The sequence below is a fragment of the Chiloscyllium plagiosum genome, chromosome 42, assembly GCF_004010195.1.
Source record: "Chiloscyllium plagiosum isolate BGI_BamShark_2017 chromosome 42, ASM401019v2, whole genome shotgun sequence".
Lineage (NCBI taxonomy): Eukaryota > Metazoa > Chordata > Chondrichthyes > Orectolobiformes > Hemiscylliidae > Chiloscyllium > Chiloscyllium plagiosum.
The window spans coordinates 12,424,452-12,452,181 of record NC_057751.1 but is presented as its reverse complement, the minus strand read 5'-3'; the positions used below and the strand labels follow the sequence as shown (position 1 = coordinate 12,452,181).

Genomic DNA, 27,730 nt, shown 5'->3' with positions numbered 1-27,730 from the left:
GTCAAGTTTGTCCAATCTCTTGGTGTTTAAGAAATATTTTGCACCCCACCACTAATCCATAATATATTTCATCTGCCTCATTTTTGCCCTTTTAATTCCCTTGAATTTCTTTGCATTATTTTCACATGTATCCTCTCCCAGTTTATGTCATCTGCAAACTTGTAAATATTACTGTTAATTGATGCATCAAAGTCATTGATATAGATTGTGAATAGCTGGGATCCAAGCTCTGTGGCACCCACTGCTTACAGTCTGCCAACCTGAGAATGGCATGTTCATCCCAAATCTGTTTTCATTCTGTGAGCCTATCTTCAATCCATGCCAGTACATTATTCCTATCTAATGTGGCCTAATTTGTTTTACTAACCTCTTGTATGGGACCGTATTGTAAGCCTTCTGTAATACACCACATCCACTGGTTCCCCTATACATCCACTGTCAGTTCATATTTACAGAAATAGTAAATGTTCATCTTTTTAAAGTAAGGAGTAGGGCTGCTTGGGTTGCTGAAGGAAATTTGGGACATTGAGCTGGCTATTTAGAAGTGGTTATGGAGCATGGGAAATGATAACTGATAGTAATTGCAGTCTGCTTGACTAAATTGTTCCTTTTTGTGTTGAAATGCAAACTTTATTATCACAAACAGCGATTAAAAAGACCATTGCAGAACAAAATGCAAACATTTGATTTATGCTGCTGAATTCACTATCTACACTGCTGTTGAAGAATGGTGTTCCACTCACTTCCATGTGTTCATGCTCTTTAAGTTCACTCCTCTCTCAGAGTATTTGCTGTCACATTATTACATAACCTCTAGTACTATCCAATACTTAGCTCAAGTGGCTATTCTCACATGAGATGGGCCAGTATCAGTGAACTTTTGGACAATGACAACTGTGCCGTTATAAGCAGACCTGAGACCAACTCTGAATTGACAGCACATGCAAGGTTTGCTGGAAAGTCATTAGCTAAAGGAACCTAGGATGGCCTAATGCTTCCAGCCTTGAAGGCCAATGGATCTTGTGATAGGCCAGACCAGACCCCCTTGAAATATTTTAAGAAGATAACCTGGACCCTAAATTTTTCTTATTTTAATGGTAGATGTGAAGTGTGTGTTCCAGATGTGAAACAACAGTCAAACTACTCGATGTTAAGCAAATCACAATTTATTTAAACACTATTGTTAAAAAACAAAGAAAAGACAGTGGAGTTCAGAATAACAACCATTGGAAAACTCAACTGAATAATAGAGACAGTTCCTGTACTAATTAACTGTGTTATAGACCAGGGCAGACCCCCTCAAAACATTTCAGGAAGGTAGCCCAGACCCTAACTTTTTATAGTTGTTTTAGGGAGATGTGAGGTGGATATTTCAGGAGTGATGCAGCTGGTCAAACCACTTGGCTTCAAGTAAAACAGAACTTATTTACATACCACTGAATGAAACACAAGCAAAAGGAAACAGAATTTAGAATAACACCTACCAACCAACACGATATCCCTGCAACTTAACAAAGGAGCTGTTCCAATTTCCTGCAACATCCCCATAAATAGCCCTTGGAAAGAAAAGGTAAATTCAAACACAGATTCTTGCAGGAAAGATGTTAGAGAGAGACTCAGCCAAAAACATTTGTTGAATCGGTGAACCTTTTCTCCCAGCAGCTTTATTTGACCAGTCACTTTGAACCAACTGCTTGCTAAAACACTGAAGTGGGAGAACTGGTCACTCTCCTTTGATTGTACAAGTGCTTAAAAAAAACCTACAAGCCTTTTCCCTGATTGTTGCCGCCGGCAGTATCTATTAGCCTTTAGTGAAGTCCCTTATCCCAGATAAATCAGAATCTCTGCCTTTTATAAGCCCTCTTGAAAAAAAAAGCCAAGGACAACATAACTCTGCAAAAGAAGCAGCATCATCACAACTGTTCCAATATAGTAACATCCCATAAACTCTTGGCAAAAACATAAATTCAGACAAAGATTCTTACCTGTAGTAATCCAATCCAGAAGGAAACAACATCAAGAGAGATTTTTGAGAAAGTAACAGCTGGGAATCATTTACTGAAGCCCCAGCTCTTCTGAGACCCCAAACAGATTCTGACTGCTGCAGCTAAAAGAAATTAGAAAACCTGCTGTATGAGAACTGGGAATTTGTGTTGCAGACGTTTCGTCCGCTGTCTAGGTGACATCCTCAGTGCTTGGTAGCCTCCTGTGAAGTGCTTCTGTGATGTTTCCTCCGGCATTTATAGTGGTTTGTCTCTGCTGCTTCAGGTTGTCAGTTCCAGCTGTCCGCTGCAGTGGCCGGTATATTGGGTCCAGGTCGATGTGTTTGTTGATAGAATCTGTGGATGAGTGCCATGCCTCTAGGAATTCCCTGGCTGTTCTCTGTTTGGCTTGTCCTATAATAGTAGTGTTGTCCCAGTTGAACACATGTTGCTTGTCATCCACGTGTGTGGCTACTAAGGATAGCTGGTCGTGTCGTTTCGTGACTAGTTGGTGTTCATGGATACGGATCGTTAGCTGTCTTCCTGTTTGTCCTATGTAATGTTTTGTATGAGAACTGGCTACTCCCCTTCCAATCAAACTTGATTGAGTTTTTTGAGAAAGTAACAAAGAGGATTGATGAGGGCAGAACGGTAGATGTGATCTATATGAACATCAGTAAAGCGTTCAACAAGGTTCCCCATGGGAGACTGATTAGCAAGGTTAGATCTCATGGAATACAGGGAGAACTAGCCATTTGGATACAGAACTGGCTGAAAGGTAGAAGACAGGATGGTGGTGGAGCATTATTTTTCAGACTGGAGGCCTGTGACCAGTGGAGTGCCACAACGATTGATGCTGGGTCCTCTACTTTTTGTCATTTACATAAATGATTTGGATGCGAGCATAAGAGGTACAGTTAGTAAGTTTGCAAATTACACCAAAATTGGAGGTGTAGTAGACAGCAAAGAGGGTTACCTCAGATTACAACAGGACCTTGACCAGATGGGCTAATGGGCTGAGAAGTGGCAGATGGAGTTTAATTCAGATAAATGAGAGGTGCTGCATTTTGGGAAAGCAAATCTTAGTCGGACTTATACACTTAATGGTAAGGTCCTGGGGAGTGTTGCTGAACAAAGAGACCTTGGAGTGCAGGTTCATAGCTCCTTGAAAGTGGAGTCGCAGGTGGATAGGATAGTGAAGAAGGCATTTGGTATGGTTTCCTTTATCCATCAGAGTATTGAGTACAGGTGTTGGGAGGCCATGTTGCGGCTGTACAGGACATTGGTTGGCCATTTTTGGAATACTGCATGCAATTCTGGTCCCCTTACTATCAGAAGGATGTTGTGAAACGTGAAAGGGTTCAGAAAAAATTTACAAGGATGTTGCCAGGGTTGGAGGATTTGAGCTACAGGGAGAGGCTGAACAGACTGGGGCTGTTTTCCCTGGAACGTCGGAGGCCGAGGTATGACCTTATAGAGGTTTACAAAATTATGAGGAGCATGGATAGGGTAAATAGCCAAAGTCTTTTCCCTGGGGAGTCCAGAACTAGAGGGCATAGGTTTAGGGTGAGAGGGGAAAGACATAAAAGAGACTTAAGGGGCAACCTTTTCACACAGAGGGTGGTACGTGCATGGAATGAGCTGCCAGAGGAAGTGGTGGAGGCTGGTACAATTGCAACTTTTAAGAGGCATTTGGATGGGTATATGAATAGGAAGGGTTTGGAGGGATATGGGCTGGGTGCTGGCAGGTGGGACTAGACTGGGTTGGGATATCTGATCGGCATGGATGGGTTGGACCAAAGGGTCTGTTTCCACGCTGCACATCTCTATGAGTCTATGACTCTATAACTGTTTTAAAAAAATCTAAAGGCCTCCTAAGTTCCACTTCTGCCTTTTACAACCTCTCTTAAAAAAAACCAAGGCAAAATAACCTTTTTAAAGTGACAGCATCATCACAATCTCTTTGACCAAACCTAGCTAAGCGCAGCTCATGAAAAGAACTTGTGATAAAATGCGCAAGTCTTTTCGGTCTGCTTAATATAACTATTTTAATCAGCTGCCATTGCCAGATAAGTTAGTTAGCATGTCATGACAATTAGTTCTTGTGCATCTAATTAATTTATGTAAACAACAACAAGAACATCAGTGTACTTTCTTGGCCACAGACAAATAAAAAGTTCAGAATGATGAATCTATTCTTTGGAAGTGATGTTCAATCTCCCCAGATATTTGAAGATTTGGGAGATATTTGACACTCAAACAGAACAAGACAAAATGACTGAAGTGTCTCCCCTGACCAGAAGCCCAAGACTGATAAATTAGTTTCACTTGATAAGAAGCACCAACATTGTGTATGTCAGTATACATGAATGCAATCAATTCATTAGGGCTATCAATTTGCAACAGCATCAGTTTACATAGCACAAACTCAGAACTAAGTCGAGGCCCTCTGTCCTTCATCTTTGCAGGCTGTCTTCTTGCTCATTAGATAGCAAGTTGAGATGATGTATTATTGCAATAAAATAGCAAGACAATATTTCACTGTGAATGAAAAGCAGCACTGAACAGGCAAAAAAAAAATCATTCTGTCAAAGATGAGTGAGTTTCTGGTTTCATATGATATTTAACAGAAGTACAACCTTTTCTGAGTAAGAAAGTAATTTACTGTCAATTCTTGAATTCTATCAATGAAAAGATACCATTAAAAAGGATGTTGTCTCAGTTGCCTTATCTTGCTACTTAAAACCATTGTTTTGAGATATCACTGGAATATGCTTTTTATTTATTTCTGGCTACTAGCTTCATTCAAGATTTTGCATTAGTGATTAGGAACTGACTCAGTAAAGAGTATTTTCAACAGGTTTGTCCAGCATTCAGGGTCAACATGGTAGTTGTTATAAAGTTATGACATATGAACTATTAATTTAGAAAATCATTGACGAGACATAGATGGGTCTATGACAAAGCATCAGAGAAAAATGTGGAACATAAACTTCATGACTACAGCCACTTAAGTCCACACTGCATCCCAGAGGGGTCACCCGACCCAACTTGTGGCACATATATGAACATAAACTTCATGACTACAGCCACTTAAATCCACACTGCATCCCAGAGGGATCACCTGACCCAACTTGTGAATAGAATGAATGTATTGGATTGGAACACAGAAAGTCCAAGGCAACTTGCTTCAAGAGCAATAGTTTTTGCCCTCTTTCTCTCCATTTCATTGAAACCCTCCTCAAGTTTGTGAACTGAAAACGCACTGGAAGACCTCATCACCAAAAGGAAGGTTTCCAAAATGAGGATTTTGAATCAACATTACTTTCTCCGGGAATAGAGAATGTAACCAGCTGTAGCCTGTCAAGAAAACTCTGGTGCCAAACGCTGGAGGGCAAAGTGATTTCAGCTGCAGACTGATTGGGAAAATCTGATTCTTTTTCTCCTGAATTTAATTCTACTTGGTTGAAGGAATGTCATATTGTGCAAAATGTTATGCAATTTTCCAAGGCTGCAAGATTGTGTGCATGTGTTATCTTGTGAGAGGGATTACTATATCTTTTTGCACAGTTTCACAGTTGCTAAAAACATTTACATCTTGTGCTTCAAGAAGTTCTGTTTGCCATACACTAGTTATTTATTTGTTACGTTATTAATATGGCTGACTTGATTCTGATCCGGAACTAAACACAGTCTCAGATATAATTTTCAGTTCCACCTTCTTTAAAGTTCTACATTTGTTGTGACCAGTAGGGATTGAGACAAGGAAAGGAATCAGTTTATTCCCCCCATCCTGATCATAACATAGTTTGGAGGTGAAACCCTCAGTGAGTGTGGTTGCAGAAATGGAGCTAACTCAGAATTACGTATGGAGTCATTAATATGCAGTTAAGCCATGCTAGGAGCAGATTTAATGCCACTTCAATTGTAAAATAATATGTGAAAAGTACTTTCATTTATTTAAAAAAAAGTTAATCTTCCAGTTCTCTTTTCAAGATTATGGTTGTGTAACACTTGTATCTATTTAGCTTTGATGTTGTCAGCCAGTAATAATGAAGGTCACAAATTTTGTTCCAAAAATTTGTGCTGATCCAGGAATACTCTCTATGCTCACTGGCAGTGCCAAAGACACACAAAACCTTTGCTACAGCCCTCTATCGTAGTAATTTGTAAAATAATTTATTTTTCCTTTCAGAAGCAATTTAAAAATTCAATGTTTTTAAGTACCATATGTGTAGGCATAGAGTTAGATATGTTAGACTCAGGCGATTCATTCCACAAAGGATGTAATTCCTTGGCTCTAAGTTTCCACATGTCACATTTCTCATCTAAATTTTGCTCTCAAAGAGAAAAGTTCATTTTTGTGACTCTCCTGCCTCAAATCAGCAACAAGCTAAAACTTACACTTCATCTATGATTTATTTTCAGCAAGTGTAAGTGACATTCAAGCCTTGAAATCACTCAGTGAGAGTGTTAGCCCATAAAGGCTGAACTCATTTGCAGAAAAAATTCTTGCCTGCCACTTAATTTAACGAGAATGTTATGATTTGAGCTGTCTCTTCATTCACACTCAAACATCAAACACACACTAGCACTTCATCACTTAAAGCTCATCAATTTACTATGGAGTTGAATAGATTAACATTCTGTGGGATTAACTATTATTCTTTGACTTTACAGTTTTGATTAGGTTGTAGTTACAGCTTAGTTTAATGCTTTTGAAGTGGAGTCACTGGTGTAATGTCGGAAGGACAGCAGCATGCTTACACATGTTAATTATGCACCGTTGAAGGAAAAATATTGACCAGAACAGTGGGGAAAAGTCCACCTAACCTTGGAAATTAGAGCATGGGATCTTTTATACAAAGATGAGAGAGAAGACCTCTGATGTAATGTCTCATAGCAAGGATGGCACCGTCAACAATGCAGCATTCCCTCATCACTGTTCCAGAGATCCTTTGAGCTGAAGTCTTTTGAGCAGCGTTTGAATTACAATGTTCTGATTCTGAATACAGCTGGAATGTTCCCACTGTGTCATGACTGACATAGATCCTGTGTAGTCTCCCTCTCCCCCACTACAACAGTCCTGCATCACTGCTAGTACATTCAGGATGGGATTACCTGAGGCACCAATTTGATATCTGACTAAATACCACTGGCTTCTTTCTGCAGTAGTATGGTTTTGTAGTGATATTTCATGACATTAGCAGCATTGCCAATGAGTAAAATAAAATTGATATTCCATTTCATCTTCTTTGTTTCCAGCACTGCATTGGAGACTAACTCAAATAAATGGCATCCAATGCTTGCAATTAACACATTGAAAATCAGTAATAATACAAATCAAGTCCCCTGTGCTACTTCTATGCACATGGTTTACTTTGCCAACTCAGAATAATCTGAAGTGTCTTAGTTGCGAAATGAAACAAAAACATGGAAATTAAACACAAGTATAGCAGATTTCTTTTTCTTTTAACTTTCCCCTGTTATGTGGGGTCACCACAATGCTGCTTGACCACATGAGAGTCAGCCATCATTTTGTTTCGAGTTGACAGCTATTGTTACAGCTCAATGCTCTCCATGCCACTAACTCTCCCATTTTACTGGGGGTGGAAACCTTTGAGGAGCTGTCCAGGAAACCCCTCCTCTTAAGAACTTACAGGCAGTTTGCTATGTTACAAATGCTAATGCAAGCGTAAGTTTGTAGGCCCCTTTAAGGTTCAGACAAAACCACTGTAGAGTTGATCGAGAGGAAGAAATGCTCAATGCACTTTGCATTTAATAGCTGATTTCTTGAGGGCTCTTAGAGTCATAGAGATGTACATCATGGAAACAGACCCTTTGGTCCAACCCGTCCATGCCGACCAGATATCCCAGCGCAATCTAGTCCCACCTGCTAGTACCTGGCCCATATCCCTCCAAACCCTTCCTATTCATATATCCATCCAAATGTCTCTTAAATTTTGCAATTGTACCAGCCTCCACCACTTCCTCTGGCAGCTCATTCCATACACGTACCACCCTCTGTGTGAAAAAGTTGCCCCTTAGGTCCCTTTTATATCTTTCCCCTCTCACCCTAAACCTATGCCCTCCAGTTCTGGATTTCCACACCCCAGGGAAAAGACTTTGTCTATTTATCCCCCCATGCCCCTCATAATTTTGTAAACCTCTATAAGGTCACCCCTACACCTTCTTTGCTATCCTATCTACCTGCACTCCAAGGTCTCTTTGTTCAGCAACACTCCTTAGGACCTTACCATTAAGTGTATAAGTCCTGGTAAGGTTTGCTTTCCCAAAATGCAGCACCTTGCATTTATCTGAATTAAACTCCATCTGCCACTTCTCGGCCCATTGGTACATCTAGTCAAGATTCTGTTGTAATGTGAGGTAACCTTCTTTACTGTCCACTACACCTCCAATTTTGGTGTAATTTGCAAACTTACTAACTGTACCTCTTATGCTTGCATCCAAATCATTTATGTAAATGACAAAAAGTAGAGGACCCAGCACCGATCCTTGTGGCACTCTACTGGTCACAGGCCTCCAGTCTGAAAACCAACCCTCCACCACCACCCTCTGCCTTCTACTTTTGAGCCAGTTCTGTAGCCAAATGGCTAGTTCTCCGTTTATTCCATGAGATCTAACCTTGCTTACCAGTCTCCCATGGGGAACCTTGTCGAACGCCTTACTGAAGTCCATATAGATCACATCTACCGCTATGCCCTCATCAATCCTCTTTGTTACTTCCTCAAAAAACTCAACCAAGTTTGTGAGTGGCGCAACTGCTCATGTCCTTACCTCTGGACCAGAAGGTCTCGTTTCAAGTCCAGAGATGTATCCTAACATGTCTAAATGGCTTGATTAGAAATATTGAGGGCTAAATTATTTGGGCACCTTGACAGAGGATGTATATTATTTCCCCCAACTGGCACCATGGTTCAGTGGTTAGCAGTGCTGCCTGTTTTGGACCATGCCAGACCCCCTCAAAACACTTGAAGAAAGTAGCCCAGACTCTAACCTTGCTCATTGTTTTCAGCAGTTGTAAAGTGGATATTCCAGGAGAAATGAAGTTGGTTAAACCACTTAGTTTTAAACAAAACAGAATTTATTTACAAGATTACCGAAAGAAACACAAGCAAAAGAGAACAGAATACCAAATAACTTAACCTGTCCAAAAACCCAGCAGATCATCTCAACTTAATGACGCTGTTCCAAATACTTGCAACAATCCCCATAAACACCCCTTGGCACAAAAAGTAAAATCAAGCACAGGGTCTTACAGGAGAGAGAGATAGAGAGAGAGAGAGATGGCAGCATGGAACACCCTCTTCCCTGTCGCTATTCCTTGGATCAGCAGCCTCAAACTGAACTTACTGCTTTCAGTGTACAAACCAAACCAGAGAAAAGCTGAGCTGGGAGAAATGGCCACTCCCCTTTCACTGTTTTAGTGTTTTCTTATAAAACTTGTTACTATTATCAAATTGGCCCTAAATCCCTTCAACCCTAGACTTTTTGGAATCATTGCTTTTATGACCTTTCTGAAAGAAAAGCCAAGGACAGCATAATCTTGTTAAAGGAGGAGCATCATCACATACTTCACAGCGCCAGAGATCTCGGTTTGATTCCACCCTCAAGCAACTGTCTGTGTGGTGTTTGCATATTCTCCCTGTGTCTGCATGGGTGTGCTCCAGTTTCCTCCCACATACGAAAGATGTGCAGGTCAGGTGGAGTGGCTATGCTAAATTGTCCAGAGTCTGGGATGTGCAGGCTAGGTGGATTAGCCATGGGAAGTACAGGGTTACAGGGATGGGGTAAGTGCTGCTCTTTGGAGGGTTGGTATGGGCTGAAAGGCCTGCTTCCGCACAGGAGGGATTCTATGAAAACCCATTTTGATTAATACCCCTCTCTTGCACACTGTCTTCTTAACGTTTTGTTCTTGTCACACTGCTCTGGAAATCCAAGTTGATAATTAGTTGGTGGTGAGTAGAAGTTTTAAAATTAAATTTGAAGCTGGTTCTTCGCCAGTGTGGGATTTTGTTTCTGGACAAGGAAAAGCTGCAAAAGGTAAAGGTGGAAACTGGCATTGTGCTAACTTGTAGATTCATCATAAACCCCATAAATCTCTGTAAGTATTTTGCTGCATCATTCAACATACAGATATTAATCTGTTAAACAATCAGGCCCTGGAGTGGGATTCGAACTGAGATGTTTGTTTCTGAGAAGAAATACACTGTAATATGAATTGACATGAAGCAGAAATAAAATTTAGAAATGAAAGTGGTGCACATCAATTGTTAACTGTACAGCTGTGTTTATTTGTACATTTTGAAGCCTGTACATTGTTTTGCTCTACCAAAATCTGTTTTCTATCTCGTTCTTAGTTCACCATGAAATACTTTTACAGTGCATCTTACAGATGGAAAAACAAAATGGAATTTAAAACTGTTTACAAGACACTAAATTCAAATCATCTATCACTTTGTTGCAAGCACCCCATTTCTGGAAGAGAATCATTTTGCAATTTGAACAAAAATGCCTCCTTTGGATGTACAGTGATTTTCTTTGAGCTATTTTCCAATCAATTTTCTTAAGAATTGAAGAACTGTACTGTTATGTTTCTCCTACTTGAGAATTTGACATTGTTACAAAGTCAAAGCCACATTGACCAAACATTGCTTCACTCCTATCACACACTTGTAGCAATTATAATTCATTGCTATATATTAAGCATGTCATGACTCATTGGACACTATCACAACAGGCTCCAGAAATTGCGTAATTCTGCCATTTCGTCTATTTTCTTAAAATGTAATGATACTCTTTTCCCTGAACAATGATTTCATATGCTGAGTAAGATGGTTTTCAGTAAGCTACTTACTTGTTCATCAGCTATAATTCCAAAAACTAGGAGATAAGGTGAAATGATGGTGCTGTTGGTTCAGCTCCTCTCCATAATCTGCCACATTGTTCTTCATCATAGTGTCAGTGTTTAGAGCCACAGAGTGGGGAATCTGACATTTCTTGGAGCGAAAGAAAGTTTGAGAGACCAACTACTTCCAAACTACTCTTGTACAGCTCTTCAAACTCAGGTTGCGATCTGGGAGGAGTCAACTTTACTATCTCAATTCACTGCTCCAGGACAGGAGAGAACTTGTGAGAAGAGAGGGTTGCAGATGTGCCTTGAAAGGGTAAATCTTGGGGCAGGATCAAAGTACAGTATTCACCTCTAAATAAATATGATGAGGTAGACTTGTGCAAGTGTGAAACACAATATTCCCAATGTTGCCAAGAAATCAGATTGGAGGCCAATCAATTTGCAGCAATGGAGGGGAGATCAAGTTTTGTTCACGTGAGCTGTTGTCTCAGTCTCCATCCTTCATTCAAGGGGACAACTGACAAATGTTTCCAAAAAGGTTGCCTGCCTGGCTACCACCTCATCAAACTGCTGCAAAGATCCCACTCACAAACCCTCAAGTGCTATCTACTGAAATGGCATGGTGCCTTAGTGTTTAGCACTGCTGCCTCACAGTGCCACAGACCCAGCTTCATGTCCAACCTTAGGGGACTGTCTGTGAGGAATTTGATGGGCTAAATAGCCACTTTCTTCATTGTAGGAATTCTATGAAACTAAAATTGATGGGTGGAGACCGACAAATTGCTGCAGTCTGCTCAATAAGTTAATGAAACAATCCGTGTTTGTATTTCCATTTTCTGCTGGAGGAAGTTTGTGTTCCCTGATGTTCAATCTCCACATTTACATCTTTGTAAATGAAGGTTCAAAAACTACTTCTAATCTTTTGATGAAATTAGTGTAAGTCTAGAGGAAAATAATATATTTGAAGAAGGTACGTTTTTCAGAGTTGGTGCCCCAGCTAGAACATAGTACATTCATATACATAGATTTTAATCAAGACTTGCAGGTAAATACCTTGTTCAATTATTGAAAGCAATTCACATTTAGTAAATAGAAGTTTTTATAAAGTAATAGTTTTAAGACAATGAATGAAATGAAAAAAAACTTGCACTTATCTGGTAATTTTCACATCATTGGGAAATCCCTAAGCACTATTGGATGTTAAGTCATTGCTGCAGTGTAGGTCAATGCAACAACCGATATTCTCATGTCGAGGTCCCAAAAAGGACAAATTAGATGAATTATCAATTTCTGATTCCATTTATTTGGTTGAAGCAAATGAGACAAGACACCAGAAGAATTCTTCCTGCCCCACTTCAAATAGTGCTGTCATGTTGATCTACCTTCATATGGGCCAGGGCTTGTTTTAATGTTATAGTTATTGGGAATAAGACTCAATGCATCACTCCCTCAGCATGACCCAACACTGAACTTCCCTGACGTGGATCTGGCATGATCTTCTGGTTTATGATGAGGTGTTTCCCTCTTAGCTCAAGTTGTAAGACACCTTGTTTTGGCTATTCTTAATGTACCTATTTCATTAATGCCCAAGTAAGTATTTGGTGGCAAAGAAATTAAATACCCAACACAAAAAGTGCAAAGCAGTATTCCAGGTTACTCAGTGTGTGTGGCGCAGTATTCCTGTTCTGCTATTCACATAAAAATTTAAATATGTTGTGTATGTGTTCCATGTAATAAAATCCTAATCAGTAAATATCCTGGCAAAACTTCCTGGGCCACCCACCTATTTAAGAATTACTGGAGGAGAATTGTACTTTAAAATTCAAACAGTCAGTATCCAAGCATCTTTAAGAGCAGTCTAATTTGATGAGGTAAGTTTGTGAGCAAGCTGAATATTTAAAATATATTTAAGGAATATCAAAAATGTTAGGTCATTGATCTGAGAGAGTATTAGTCTCCTTCCTGCAACTGAGTTCACTCTCAGATGGAAGAAGTAATAAAATATTTAATATCATCAAGATAAAAGCCAGAAAAAGCCTTTGGTATATCCAAGCACAATTATGTTGAGCAACATATGGGTCTGGGGCATCAATATATTGTTGATTCAGATAACCTTTTAGACCGTAATGGAAAAACATTCATCAGTCATCCAAATCAATTGCTTTGAGACATGTACAAGTTTTTTCAATTTGGATTTAACATCTTTAATTATAATGGTGAGGGTATGAAGTTCATAACCACATGGAGAGTTTAAAATGACTGGCATGGAAAAGGAAGCTAGGTATATTGGCTAGAAGAATTAGGAGGATAAGCTGTTAGGGTGAGGTGAATTAATATTGGGACAGGTCTCCTGTGCAGCATTAAAAAAATTGCCATATAGTAAATGGCCTTTTTCTGTACAGTGAATGTTGTGTAGCTCTTAAGCATGCCAGCTGAAGCACTGCCACTTAATGAAGTCCTAAATTGTGTTCCCATTAATACTTCCAAATATTTCCATTTGGCTTCGTGTCACAAAGTGGGAAGGAGAGAGGTTCTGGTTTATTTTCACACAGGACCGGTTGTGCAATGAACTCAAACTGTTCTATGCCAACTGTTAAATGATTGCACTAAAAAAAAATCTGCTAATTTACTGAGCGGATTAGACAGGGCATTTTTGCACTCCAGCTTCTCATTAACTATTTTCCTGTATATTGCCAACTCAGAATAAAATTATTTCTGAAATACAATTTTCCTGTGGTTTTGGGACTAAAGATTTGGAATTTTTCAGTGCCAGCTTAGAAGAGATACAATTTTCAATAACCTCAAAATTTAGGGATAATACTGGAGTCAGTAGGACCAGCTTACAAATCAGTTGCTGACATACAAGATAGAGGTAGCATGGTGGCTCAGTGGTTAGCACTGCTGCCTGATAGCACCAGGGGCCTGGGTTTGATTCCAGCCTTGGGTGACTGTCTGTGTGGAGCTTGCATGTTCTTCCTGTGTCTTTGTGGGTTTCCAAAGATGTGCAAGTTAGGTGAAATGGCCATGCTCAATTGTCCATCGTGTTCAGGGATGTGTAGGTTAAGCGCATCCATTGTGGAATGGGGCTGTGTAGGTTAGTCTTTGGAGGGTCGCTGTGGACTTGTTGGGCCAAATGGCCTGTTTCCACACTGTTGGGATTCTATGATCTATTTGCCTAGCATGGAAAAAGATTTTAGTCAGTGTAGACATTAACAAATATACCAGAATTCATCTTTAATGCACTATCTTTATTTGATCCACATACTAGTAGCACCATGAATGTGCTTTTGGGATTAGGAAGAGAAAATATCAGACGGGGCGCTTTCTATCTCCAGTATGCCACACAGGGATGACTGCTGGAAATTGTCTGAGGATGAAATAAGTTCCATCTGGTTCCAACAATAGCTTGTCAACATTTGCTACTTCTGGTATCACACCATAGTAAAATCACTGGAGGAAGTTCTTGCCAGGCTTTAGTGATTGTGGGACTTGAGCCCAACAAGGGTACGTGCTTGAAGGAAGTGTGAGAAGGAAAAGAATTGGGGGAATGAGCAGCAAAAGCCTGTACTCCTTAAGTTAACATATAGGCCAATTCATTCTGATAACAAAATTGATCTGCAATGCAGCATTCAGTATAGTAGTGCTTACTTGCCTATGTGATTCAGAAACTGTGATGACTCTCCCCACATGACTTCTTATGGTAGTTTGGTGTAGTTTTGCTTTGGAGTCAGACTTACGTACATGACAGAGCTTTGCTCACCGGACTTTGTGGTTTGATTAGTGCATTTGAGGAGAATCCACAATGCTAATCACTTCAATCCTTATAACATGGCTTGGTGTTTTGCTAAAATTCTAAAATGTCAAAATTGTAATAATAGCTGGTTTTATTCAGCAGATTCAGCATTCAATATGATCCAAAACAGCATAACCAGGTGAAAAAAATTAAAACCAGAGATCATTGATTTCTTCTAAATAAAAATAGCAAACAACAGAAAAGGGTATTGTTTACAATCAGTGATTATTTCTGGATTTCAAAAAGCAACACTTGGATGCAAGAAATTACAGCTAATTTACACCGTACAGACATAGATTTCAAACTATGCAGCAAAATAGTTGTTCTTTGTGGTTGTGGAAGAGATATGATTCATGGTTCATAGCACAAGTTCACCTGACAAGTCTTAAAGTATGTCAAGTATGCTGCTTGTAAATAAAAATTTTTGCCAACTATTTTTTATGAAGATGCCCTGCTAAATAATTCCTCAATGTTTTTCCATTCATTTTTGGAAGTCATAATTTAAACACAAATACTTCCTCCACAGATGAAACTTTCAAGCAACTTGGACAATTTACATTGAGGTGCACAGCTGAGTTTAATTATAAAATAAAGAAGCCAATGCACAAGAAATATAAGTGGATGCAGACAGAGGGTCCAGAAGTTTTTGGTTTATGCCTTGCAAATGTTTCCACAAAATCTACATGTTTGCATGAGCAGAGGTGATATAAAGTATGCACTAAAACAGATGTGTGGAAACAAAATGTAATGGCCCCTTATTCCTATCCTTTGCGCTCTGTTTTTCTTTCACTCAGACCCTCCCTTAGTCCTATTTCTTTTGACCAAGCATTTGGTCAACTATTCATTGGCTTCCTGTCAGTTTCTATGAGGTTATGTCTGTGTCCTTGGGGCACTTCACTTCATTAAAAGCATGAACCAAATGACAGTTGTTGATGATGTGGACTATTTCCTTGCACATCAGTTGAAGACCTTGGTGAGTCCGGAACAGTGGCATTCTTTAGAAAGTTAACTGGCCAGTTGATACAAGGAGTTGTCTCTGATATCCAGACCTACACATGCGAATATCATAGTGAGATACAGAGGTGACAGAAGTGAAATATGGCTTGATGATCTTTTCTTTATATATCTGTGAAATATCAATGATGTTAGTAACTTGTCAGAATATATACAGTTGAGAGCATTGGAAGAAGTAAAGTTTGAGATAATTTGAAGCCAAAGGATGCAAGGTGCTGCATTTTGAAAAGGCAAGTCAGGGCAGGACTCACACACTTACTGGTAAGATCCTGGGGAGTGTTGCTGAACAAAGAGACTTTGGAGTGCAGGTTCATAATTCTTTGAAAGTGGAGTCACAGGTCGATAGGATAGTGAAGAAGGTGCTTGGTATTCTTGCCTTTATTGATCAGTGCATTGAGTATAGGGGTTGGGCAGTCATGTTGCAGCTGTACAGGACTTTTGGAATATTGCATGCAATTCTGGTCTTCCTGCTATAAAAAAAACTTGTTGCAAAACTTGAAGGATTCAGAAAATATTTACAAGCAGGTTGCCAGGGTTGGAGGGTTTCAGCGATAGGGAGAGGATGAAGCTTGGATAGGGTAAATAAACAAGGTCTTTTCCCCGTGGTGGGGGAGTCCAGAACTAGACAGCATATGTTTAGGGTGAGAGGGGAAAAATTTAAAAGGGTCATAAGAACATAAGAACTAGGAACAGGAGTAGGCCATCTGGCCCTTCGAGCCTGCTCCACCAAGGGGACCTCAGGGGCAACCTTTTTACTCAAAGGGTGGTGTGTGTATGGAATGAGCTACCAGAGGAAATGGTGGATGCTGGAACAATTGTAACATTTAAAAGGCATCAGGATGTGTAAATGCGAGCAAATGGGACTAGATTGGAGTGGGATATCTGGTTGGTATGTACAGGTTGGACTGAAGTGTCTGTCCTGTGCTGTAAATCTCTTTCTCTCTATGATTGACATCCATATTGCTGACATTCCATTGTGAGTAATGGGATTCAAGTGACTTCTTGGAGCATGAAAACCAGGTTCAGAATTAACGTGTGCATGTCGTGATCTTGTGATACATTCCCAATCAGCTGTATTTTTCCAATAAGTGAAAAAAATCATAACCATCTGCACCATGCACCAATACAACAGAATAAACTGAAAAGTTATGTACCTGAAGGTTCAGAATGAATTTGAGCTGCTCTGAAGTTTGGACTCCATGTATTTTACAGACAAATTTCAAAGTTCTTGTATTGAGGACATATATCTGGAATTACACTGAAGAAAATGCTACAGGATCAAAAAGTTTGGTTTTCAAAGATTTTGATGTTTCCAACGTCTTCACAGGTGATGAAACTGTGGTCTGATAGACTTCACACTCTTGCTATTTTGCATCATCCGTGGTTTTGACCGAACGAACTGTTGAATTGCATCCAAAATGTGTTCCTAAGTTGTAATCAATCAATCAACAAACATCTAAATTTTGCATTTATTTATGAGGTACAGGAGCAGCTATTTGGCCACTTGAGCCTGCTATGCTCTTTGGTAAGATTGATCTGATTGTGCCCTGAGCTCTACTTTACTGTCTACCTCCTGAAGAATTTGACAACCTTGTCAATCAAAAATATATCTATCTTAGGCTAAAAAACATTCATTTTGCCGTCAGCAAAAGGCAGTTTTTCAGATAAAGTACCCTCCAAGAGAAAAAAGATCTCTTCATCTCCATCTTAAATGCGAGACTCTTTAATTCCCAAGCTACAGGCTCTTCCCACAAGGGAACACATCCTCTAGACAACTACTTTGTCAACTCCCCTTTGGATCTTATATGGATCAATAAGATCACCTCCCATTCTTCTGAACTCTACAGGATACAGACTCAACTGATTCAATCGCTCCTCAGAATTAAAACCCCATCCCAATATTGACGTGAGTGTACCTTTTCTGAACTAATTCTAATGCCGATATAACTTTCCCTCCCTAAGGAGACCAAACCTGTATCCAGAACTTCAGATGTGGTCTGTCCATTACATGCTGCATAATTTCTAAAGTTAGGTGCTGAAACTAAAATTGTCTTTGAAAACACTTGAGTTTCTAAACTCAATGAACTTGTGGGCAATCACAAGAATGAGGGTGATCCAATGTTAGTCTGAATGGTGAGAAAAAAATTGTACGCAATGCAGAAACCATAAAGTACACCAGCGTATTTCCCATGAGTACAGACCGAACAGTGAGGATAAGTTTGCTTTTGAGTCAGGATGGGGAGTGAAATAAGAGCAGAGAGCATGAGGTCAAATTCATGATCACAGGATGGCGAAGTGTTTGGGGTTGAAGGTGTTTTCATGATGATGGAGCCAAGACACATGGAATGAGCAACTCACATGCTGGCAGGCAGCTGTACTCAGTCTCGAGAGTGTGTCGCTGGAAAAGCACAGCAGGTCAGGCAGCATCTGAGGAGTAGGAGAATTGACGTTTCGGGAATAAGCCCTCCTGGTGCAAGGGTTTATGCCTTAAATATCAATTCTCCCCCGATGATGCTGCCTGACCTGCTGTGCTTTTCCAGCACCACACTCTCAACTTTGATCTCCAGCATTTGCAGTCCTCATTTTCTCCTAGCTGTACTCAGTCTGGCTATTTCTCTAATGTGCTGATCATGTAACAATTTTCCATGGTTAACATAGAGCAGGCAGCAGTGATTGATTCTAACAAGAATATCGATGATGCTGTGTTTTTTTACATACATATAGACACCAATTGTTTCAGGTAAAAGACATATTTTCAAATATATGATCAATCAACAAGTGTATTTCTCAATATGATGAATTTCTATGTGTAAACTTGGGACAGTGGAACACTGGAATACTTCATGAAGCATAGTGATTTCCTGTGAGCACTCATGCCCATCCCAAGTAAACAAAAAGCACCTATAAGACATTTTCAAATGAAGCCACAGCATGAGAGATGATTACAGTCTGTGTGCTATGAAACTAATCAGGAACATGGATTTTTCTTTTTCTAAGCAGTCTATATTTTATTTTAATTCTCCATTCTGTCAATTTGAACATTTTTTTCTTTCAATAGCAAATGCTTAGTAGTGCCTTGTTCGCTGAAAGTCTACTCTGCAAGGCACCATCGAGACCGCAATGAAGCTGAAGCTCAGTGATTATAGTTCTTTCCAGATTAATTCAATTCTTTCTGTTTCTGTGCTCAGTAACTCTTTCAAGTCCAAAGACACCATAAGTACTAATTACTTCACAATTAAATTGCATGCAAAATCCACAGAAGTAGACAGAAGAGCAAGTGTTTAAAGTGAATGAGAATTCATAGTAATTACAAATAATCCCCTTTTTATTCTTCTGCATGGAGTATATTAAAAGTGATGCACAAGTACCAACAATTTGATTGTCTGCAGAAGTAACTGAAACAGGAGTTGGTCACTTGAGAAAAAACAATTTTAGCTTAAGTAGCTTGCAGTTACAATGTACAATTAGTCAAATTTACACAGGATTGATAAAGTACCTTTATTGGCATTAGTTGGACCAAAATGCTTCACACCCAGTGCTATGAACGTGTGTTCACTTTGCAAAGCTTACAGAAACTATTTCACTGAATAAACAGCAAATTTGATAATCCAGAAAAACTGCATGTTCAGTAGCGGTGCATGATTTCAGGACATTGCCTGACTGCTATTTAATGCCTCCTATGTAGAATACAACAGTGATTCTGCTGTGAAAGTAGAGGCTACTTGTATCATTAAATCTACCATTGATACACAGGGCAATGAGATTCCATACCATAAATATAATGATGAATGACTTAGACATCATATTCCTTAGAGATGCATGAAGAGGACAAAACAGTTTACTCTCTGCTGTTCCTCCAGCATCGGCTAACCAGCAAAGAGATCTCTACTGTCTGATGCCAATTCATCATGAATTATCCTTTTCTTCTCTGTCCTTGCACGTGGTACATCCCGTTTAATTCAAGTTGCTCAGGAAACATACGTCACGTCATTTCATCTCTTGCTTTTCTGCCCAAACATTTACATCTTGTTTTTTGGATTATTGACATATCTGCCATGGTGGCATCAAAAGCATCCTCCTTTCATGATCTTGAAAATGTCTATTATCGTTCCGTAACCTTGTCTGCTTGAAGCAAAATGTTCCTAGTTATGGCTTTGCCAGGTAATTTGAAGTCTGTATCCCTCGTACAAACTGAATAATATTTCTCTTGCACCTTCTCCAATTCTTTGGCTGCATGGCTCCGCAAAATGATATGTATTTTAAATGAATGTCAAACTAGTTACTGTTACTTTCAGGATCATGGCTGAAAAATATTTTTACTGGTGTGATTGTAGTGCCTCCTATGTCAACAACACTGGGAAGTTAATATGCCAGTTCCTATAAAGAATTGTGAGACTTATTGATTGTAAGAGATGTTATTTTTTTTTAGACTTGAAGTCTAAAAGGCTGGTTTTCGAAAATTATGCTTCAGTTGGGGAGCCTTGGTTCTCCAAGTCTGAAGTCTATACTGCAAAAGCATGCACAAGATACCCACTCTGTGATTTTCTTTCCATTAAAATTAATCCAGTTATGAACTCCCAGTGAGCAGGTTTCCCCCTAGGAGCACATTTTTGCAAAATATGCTGTGGTAATGGCACCACTTAATTAGTCTACTCTGATAATTGATAGCCACTAGAATACAATGTCTGCACTGAAACTGTAGTCGGTCGGTGAGGAAAGAGTAGACCAAAATGAACAAAAACAACAGTGCCAATTAAGAAAGAACTAACTCTCATTTTTCTGACATGTTTCATATGCTTAAAATATCAGAAAGAGCATACCATAACCATTAATTACTTTCGGTGCAGTGGTTATTGCTTCATGGGCAAATGGGGCCAGTTAGTTCACCATCTGGCCTCGTAGAAAGGAAAGCAGATCAACAAAGCATTGAGATGGTGCTGGGTGATGGATAAATGATGTCAGGATACGGACAAAACTCCTTGTTCTTTTGAGAGAACATTTGGCAACTGTTCCACAATCACGGTAATATGGAGACAGTCCATCAGTTTAAACATTTTCATTTCAGGAAAACTATACCAACTATGGGCCCATTGTGATCTTGGATTGCATTACCAAGTTCGAGTTTTGAGTTGAGAGCAGGGTGCCTGTCAAAGGTAGAGGTGTCAACCTTTACTGAGGTTCTGTAAATAATTCATCCAGCCATTGGTGATGATGCCCTTCACTATCCCCAGGTGGCACGGTGGCTAGCACTGCTGCCTCACAGCACCAGAGACCCAGGTTCAAATCCCGCCTTGGGCAACCGTCAGTGTGGAGTTTGCACGTTCTCCCCGTGTCTTAGTGGGTTTCCTCCAACAGTCTAAAGATGTGCAGGTTAGGTGAATTGGCCATGCTAAATTGCCCGTAGTGTTAGGTGAAGGGGTAAATGTAGGGGAATGGGTCTGGGTGGGTTGTTCTTCGGAGGGTTGGTGTGGACTTGTTAGGCTGAAGGGCCTGTTTCCACACTGTAAGTAATCTAATCTATCTCTTGACTGAAGCTATGGCAATCCTCCCGAAATCTCTTTGCCACTCCCTTCTCTCTTATATTTTAATTCACTTGTTCAAAGATAACTTGTTGACCAAGCTTTTGGGCCATTTGTCCTAATATCTCCTCACTTGGCTCAGTGTGAAATCTTGTTTAATAACTGTGCTGTGAAGTGTTTTACAACATGGAAGGCATGAAAAACATGTACACCATTGTTTCAAACTGAAAATATTTCAGCAACCCATCACACGATACTCACAGGTTGTCCCAATTCCAAGAATGCTGAGCATTGGCAATCTTTGTTGATATATTATTGCCATATTTTACTGATGAAAACCAAATTTAATTTGTTACTTGTTAGCCCCATCTAATGATGACCTTGGCTTTGTTTTAATCTGGATCCAAAGTGCATTTTACTCTCTAACACTTAAGAGATTTAATTTGGAAAGGATCAAGTTGATTCCAATCATTTTTCATCAATAAGCACACATGGCTGTGGAATCAGAACTGCATAATGCTGGTTAATTCCGCTCTATGTCATGTTTCATATGCTTAAACACTTTACAGCACTTTCACTGATTTCATTGCTGACTTCAGCCTTCCCTTTCTGTACGGTCACTGCCATAGCACATTTGGCATCTACCTTGTAAATATGGTTGCCACCCCTACATGACTAGCCTGGAGGCTGCCAGGAATTGAAGCTCTATCACCAGAATGAAAAGGACCAGGATATTAAAAATGACATTTTAAAATCATTTTCTTTGATTTCTCAATCGCAAATTTGAAAACACCTAAAAATGGTGGAAAATGGTGTTTGGCTGTCAATCAAGCTTCATTCAATGGGGTAATGAGTCTTTTTGCTTTACATCTGGCAGACAAAGGCAGTGCATCACAAGGCTGGATACATTAGCTAACAATGGCTAAAGTATAAGGAAAAGTCATATAACCTCCAAGAGTTCATTTATTCACAGGTGACAAGCCTACATACAAACGTCTAGGGAGCACCCAAAAACTTAACATGTCCAACAAAGTCAGTTAAAAAAAAAGTTGTGAAATTATCTAAAGCACCAACCATGGCAAACCTGAACAACGACATGCAATTCTGACAATATGTAAATATTTCTAAGAGTCAGCTTTTCAGACTGTTAAAGAATCAAGCAAAATATTTCTCCATTAAAACCTGAACAGTAGCCAATATTCCAAAAAAAATTGATAAGTCTGGTGATGAACAAGATCCAATACAGGAATACACAGGACTGGTAAAGATAAACTGTTTCCGGTTGCAAGTTTGCTCATTGAGCTGATCAATTTGATCTCAGATGTTTCATCGGCATGCTAGGTAACATCATCAGTGAGCCTCCAGTGAAGCGCTGATGTTCTGTCCAGCTTGCTATTTATGTGTCTTGGCCTGTTGTGGTGGGTGACATCACTTTTTCTGAGAGGTTGGTAAATGAGGTCCAAGTCGATATGTTTGTTAATGTCATATGTTCATTTTAAATCTGAGGTATAAACATTTTTGTTAAGCAAAGGTATTAAACAAAGTGGGACAAAGCCAGGTTTATGGAGTTTGGCCATGGATCAGCCATGATCTCATTCAATGGCAGAACAGGTTTGAGGGGCTGAGTGGCCTACTTCTGTTCCTATGTTTCTTGATTGTGGCATCAACCAACTTAAAGTAAATGGAACAACATCCAAAATAAGTCAAATAAGGATCAGTGGCTGCAAACTCCATCCTGACCTAAGGTATTCAGCTTGAACTCAGTATGTCTTTTTAATCATTCTTGGGACATGGGGGACAGTGGAAAAGCCAGTATTTATTGATCTTAGCTATCTGCCTTTCAGAAGGCAAAGGTTGTTTGCAAAACACTGAGCTTGCATTCTTCAGTATTTTCTGTGTTTGTTTCAACATTCCAGGTGTTTAAATTCGTGGAAATGCTTATTGCCTGGCATTTGTGTGGCACCCAAATTAATTCCCCTAATTTGTTCAATGTGAAGTTATCTCGGTTTTGCCCTGTGAGAGTATGAAATGGTTCATTATCTGAGAACTGGCAAATTGAAAGTTATAATTATCAGTAAACAATTTCACCCCTGACTGCTGAAATGGGGGAAGCTCATTAGTGAAGCAGCTGAAGATAACTGGGCCTCAGATATGGCCCTGAGAAATTCCTGCAATGATGTTCTCTCTATTTAGTTGTGGTAGGAGGATAACAGCATTTCTTTAGATTAGATTACTTGCAGAGTGGAAACAGGCCTTTCGGCCCAACAAGTCCACACCGACCCACCGCCACTCCCCCCCGCCCCCCCCCACCGACCCATTCCCCTACACCTAATACTACAGGCAATTTAGCATTTTTGGATTGTGGGAGGAAACCCACACAGACATGGGGAGAATGTGCAAACTCCACACAGACAGTTGCCCGAGGTGGGAATTGAACCTGGGTCTCTGGTGCTGTGAGGCAGAAGAGCATCAATCCAAAGCATCAATATCTTGGCTTATTTTGAAATGAAGAAGAGCATGATCAATGATAATTGGACCATGAATGCAATTGTTTCACTGCTTGCATTAAACTTTTGTTTTGCTTTCATAAATGGTATTGAGAAAATGTAAAGACAATGTTTGAAACTTTGGTGCTGAGCTAATACAGCTGTTCTTGGTGGATGGATTTGCCAGGAAGACAGGAGCAGTTTTCGAAGAAATTGTGTCAAAACTGAACCCACAGACAATTAAAGGCAGGAATGCACATTTTAAAATGACTTTTTACAACCACATAATAAAATGTGAAGGAGGGAATGGGTCACAATTTCAGGAGATGGGGAACTGACCAAATACAAGACCAACCACAGCACTGCATTGTGTCTATATTACCAGAAGTTCAACAAATCCACAGAACAGCAAGAGATGGGAAATGAAACGCCAACCTTGCCTTCAACACTTACATCATGAGAAAAGAGTCATTTCTCGGTCTGGACTGCCTGCATATATATTAATTTCTTAAGCATTTCACACCAAATGATATTCTTTCAACTAACCAGTGCATGAAAGAAATGTGAATCGAAAAATCCTTGAAAGTGCATTTTCAAAAGTCAACATAACCTATCTGCAGATGGAATTCAGGGTCATATCAATCAACATTCAGAAAAAGTTCAATCGCTATAAATATTGAATATTATATCTTCAATCAATATTTTTATTGGCAGGAATTGTTTTGTCTCAATTTCTGTTTCATATTTTGAGAAAACATAGAAAAGTGCAGTATAGGTCCTTCAGCCTTTAATGTTGTGCCGATCTTTTATCCTCCTCTAAGATCAAACTAACCTCTATACCCGTGGGCGGCACAGTGGTTAGTACTGCTGCCTCACAGCACCAGAGACCCAGGTTCAATTCCCGCCTTAGGCAACTCTCTGTGTGGAGTTTGCACATTCTCCCCGTGTTTGCATGGGTTTGCTCCAGTTTTCTCCCACAATCCAAAAATGTGCAGGGCAGGTAAATTGGCCATACTAAATTGCCCATAGTGTTAGGTTAAGGGGTAAATGTAGGCAATGTGTCCGGGTGGGTTGCGCTTCGGTGGGTCAGTGTGGACTTGTTGGACCGAAGGGCCTGTTTCCACACTGTAAGTAATCTAACCTTTCATTTTACTATCATCAATGTGCCTATCCAAGAGTTGCTGAAATATCCCTAATGTATCTCATCTACTACCACCATTGGCAATGCATTCCATGCACCCACCATTCTGTTTAAAGAACCTACCTCTGACATCTCCCCTAAACCTTCCTCCAATCAGCTTAAAATATGCCCTCTCACTATAGCCATTTCTGCCCGAGGAAAAAGTCTCTGGCTATGCACTCTATGGCTCTCATCATCTTGTACACCTCTATAAAGTCACCTCTCATCCTTCTTCTCTCCAATGAGAAAAGCCCTAGTTCCCGCAAGCTTTCTTCATTCCAGGTAGCATCCTGATAGATCTCCTCTGCATCCTCTCAAAAGCTTCCACATCCTTCCTATAATGAGGTGACCAGAACTGAACACAATATTCCAAGTGTGGTCTAACTAGGGCTTTATAGAGCTGCAGCATAACCTCATGCCTCTTAAACTCAATCCCCCGCTAATGAAAGCCAACGCACAATACATATTCTTAACAACCCTATCAGCTTGGGTGGCAGCTTAGAGGGATCTATGGACATGGAACCCAAGATCCCTCTGTTCCTCCACACTGCCAATAACCCTGCCTTTAACCTTGTATTCTGTATTCAAATTCAACCTTCCAAAATGAATTACTTCACACTTTTCCAGGTTGAACTCCATCTGCCACTTCTCAGCCCATCTTTGCATCCAATCAATGTCCTGTTGCAACCTCCACACTCTCCACAACTCCACCAACCTTTGTGTCATCGACAAACTTACTAAACTTCCCTTCCACTTCCTCATCCAAGTCATTTACAAAAATCACAAAAAGCAGAGGTCTGAGAACAGACACCTGCAGAACACCCCACTGGTCACTAAATTCAGAGTCCTGGCAGTAGTATAAACGTAATTGAAAATACAATGCTTCCAAAGTCCTTCTGGTCAATAACTATCTCACCGAAGTTAATTAATCTCCTCAGTGTCTTGGGCACAGTACTTCTTTCAAGTCATTATCCATTCCCTGGAGGTCTAGCAACTGCTGGGAATTCCACTGAGGAAATAATTTGTCAAAAGTAATTTGTTGCACTATATCGCCCTGATGATGATTTGGTGTCTGCTGCTAATTGAGAAATCCACTGGGGTCATGGCTCACACGACCTTCTCAATCAGCAGCACCAACAAGAGAACACTCATTCAGTCTTTTATTATAGCTGAACCTTAATTATCGAATTGACTCAAACATTTTCTTGGTCTTCAATTGTAAAGCAGTTGGAACCTCCTTGTGTTGTGGAATTGAAAGGTTTCTGTTCCTTTTCCAGTTTCTGTTTGAGAATGATAGCCAGGTTTTAAAAGAAAAACTGGTGCCTGGTGATAGTAAAGTGGCATAAGAAAGGCATGATGCATTGGTTAACAAGGTTCTGAATAATTTTGAGAGAAAATGCAAATGATATTTGACATTCTATGAAACAAATGACAAGTAGTACATGGCGGATGTATTTCTCAAGCTCAGATTCACAACACAGTGAGGCACAAATCTCATGGCTTTGGTTTTTTATCATCTTCTCCATGTTAGAATACAGCAGAACCAAACTGCCAGAAGCAAAAATACTGCAAAATGTTGAAGCAAGGAAAGAAATGGAAATACTCACATGCTGGCCACATTTGTGGTGGTGACTTCAACCAAAAACATCAAGTGCATCTGTCTTCACAAATGCTGTCTGACCTGTGAAGGACTTGCAGGAACTTGCTTGTATTTAGCAATTTCTTGGAAAACCTGAGATCTGACATCTATCTTTTGAAGGTTAGGAACCCATGGACAAATTTTAGTCTCAATGCACTTGAAACCAAAGCAGGTTCAACCATGGCGAGCTGTCTTAAATTTCATCAGTTGTGTATTCACTCTGTCTGGATGAAAAGGGATGGGGAATAATATCTAAATTGAAATCTACCCACTCTCCAAGATGTCTGAGGCAGAGTTAGAAAACATGGCAATGTGAGAAAGAAAGCTGATTTAATACCTTAGGGTTTCTTCTGGCAAAACTACATGCTCAATTGCAGGATTGCAGCTGTTCAAGTGTATGTTTTTGAGAGTAGATCCACAAAACAAAAACAAATACTGTACAGTCTTGGGCTATGGGAGGGAGAGAGATGAACAAGACTTGTTGTCCATTATTCATAAAAGGTCTCTATTTTTGGCACCTTTAATTAATCACTGTGCTGTTTTATTCAAGCTCTCAAAATGAAGATCAAAGAAGTCAAGAAGGAGAATGGAGATCGGAAAATCATTCCACAGAAGAAGAAAAAGCCTCTGAAACTGGGACCACTCAAGAAAAAGGACCTGAAGAAGCTGACCTTGTACATTAAGAATGGGGCCGACTGCCCTTGCCACCAGCTAGACAATCTCAACAGTAACTTTCTCATTATGGGTCGTAAGGTGAACAAACAGAATCTCCTGACAGTTATTCACAGGTGGGACAAAAAGAGCAAGGAAGTCAAAAAAGCTGTGAAGAAAATGAAGACTCATGTATGTCCCACATTCCAGGGTGTCTTCAAATGATGTTCTGCCTTGTCTTTAATCAATCAAGAGCAGTTGAACTTGCACATGCATTTTTAAAATAAAAGTTAAACTGATTTTTTTCCATAAAATAGGATATTCCTTTTGAACTATGACTTTCCCCTTTTACTTAGATCCTGTGTGTAATGAAAGTATTTTTTATTTCTTTCTGTTAATCAGTACAATAGCATAGACTATTAAGCCAGAGAGAGGGAAAGAAATTTTAAAGGGAGATATTTGGATCAAGTCTATGTTTTTTCTGCTAATTAAATATCATCCAACAATGTTCAGACAGATAAAAACCTCTCTAATGGGCAAGCAGTCCTATGATCCTCTTGGGCTATGATAACTTGACCTTCACCTTTAGAA

At 39.7% G+C, this 27,730-nt stretch overlaps 1 protein-coding gene across 2 annotated transcripts in view; it reads left to right on the top strand.

Moving 5' to 3' along the window:
- LOC122543134 (secreted frizzled-related protein 1-like) overlaps window positions 1-27,364 on the top strand; it is a 109,008-nt gene extending 81,644 nt beyond the window's left edge. For both annotated transcript variants that reach the window (XM_043681482.1, XM_043681483.1), the window contains exon 3: window positions 27,039-27,364. In XM_043681482.1, coding sequence (XP_043537417.1) covers window positions 27,039-27,364 — 326 coding nt within the window. The remainder of the gene's footprint in view (window positions 1-27,038) is intronic.
- The last annotated feature ends 366 nt before the right edge of the window (window positions 27,365-27,730 follow it).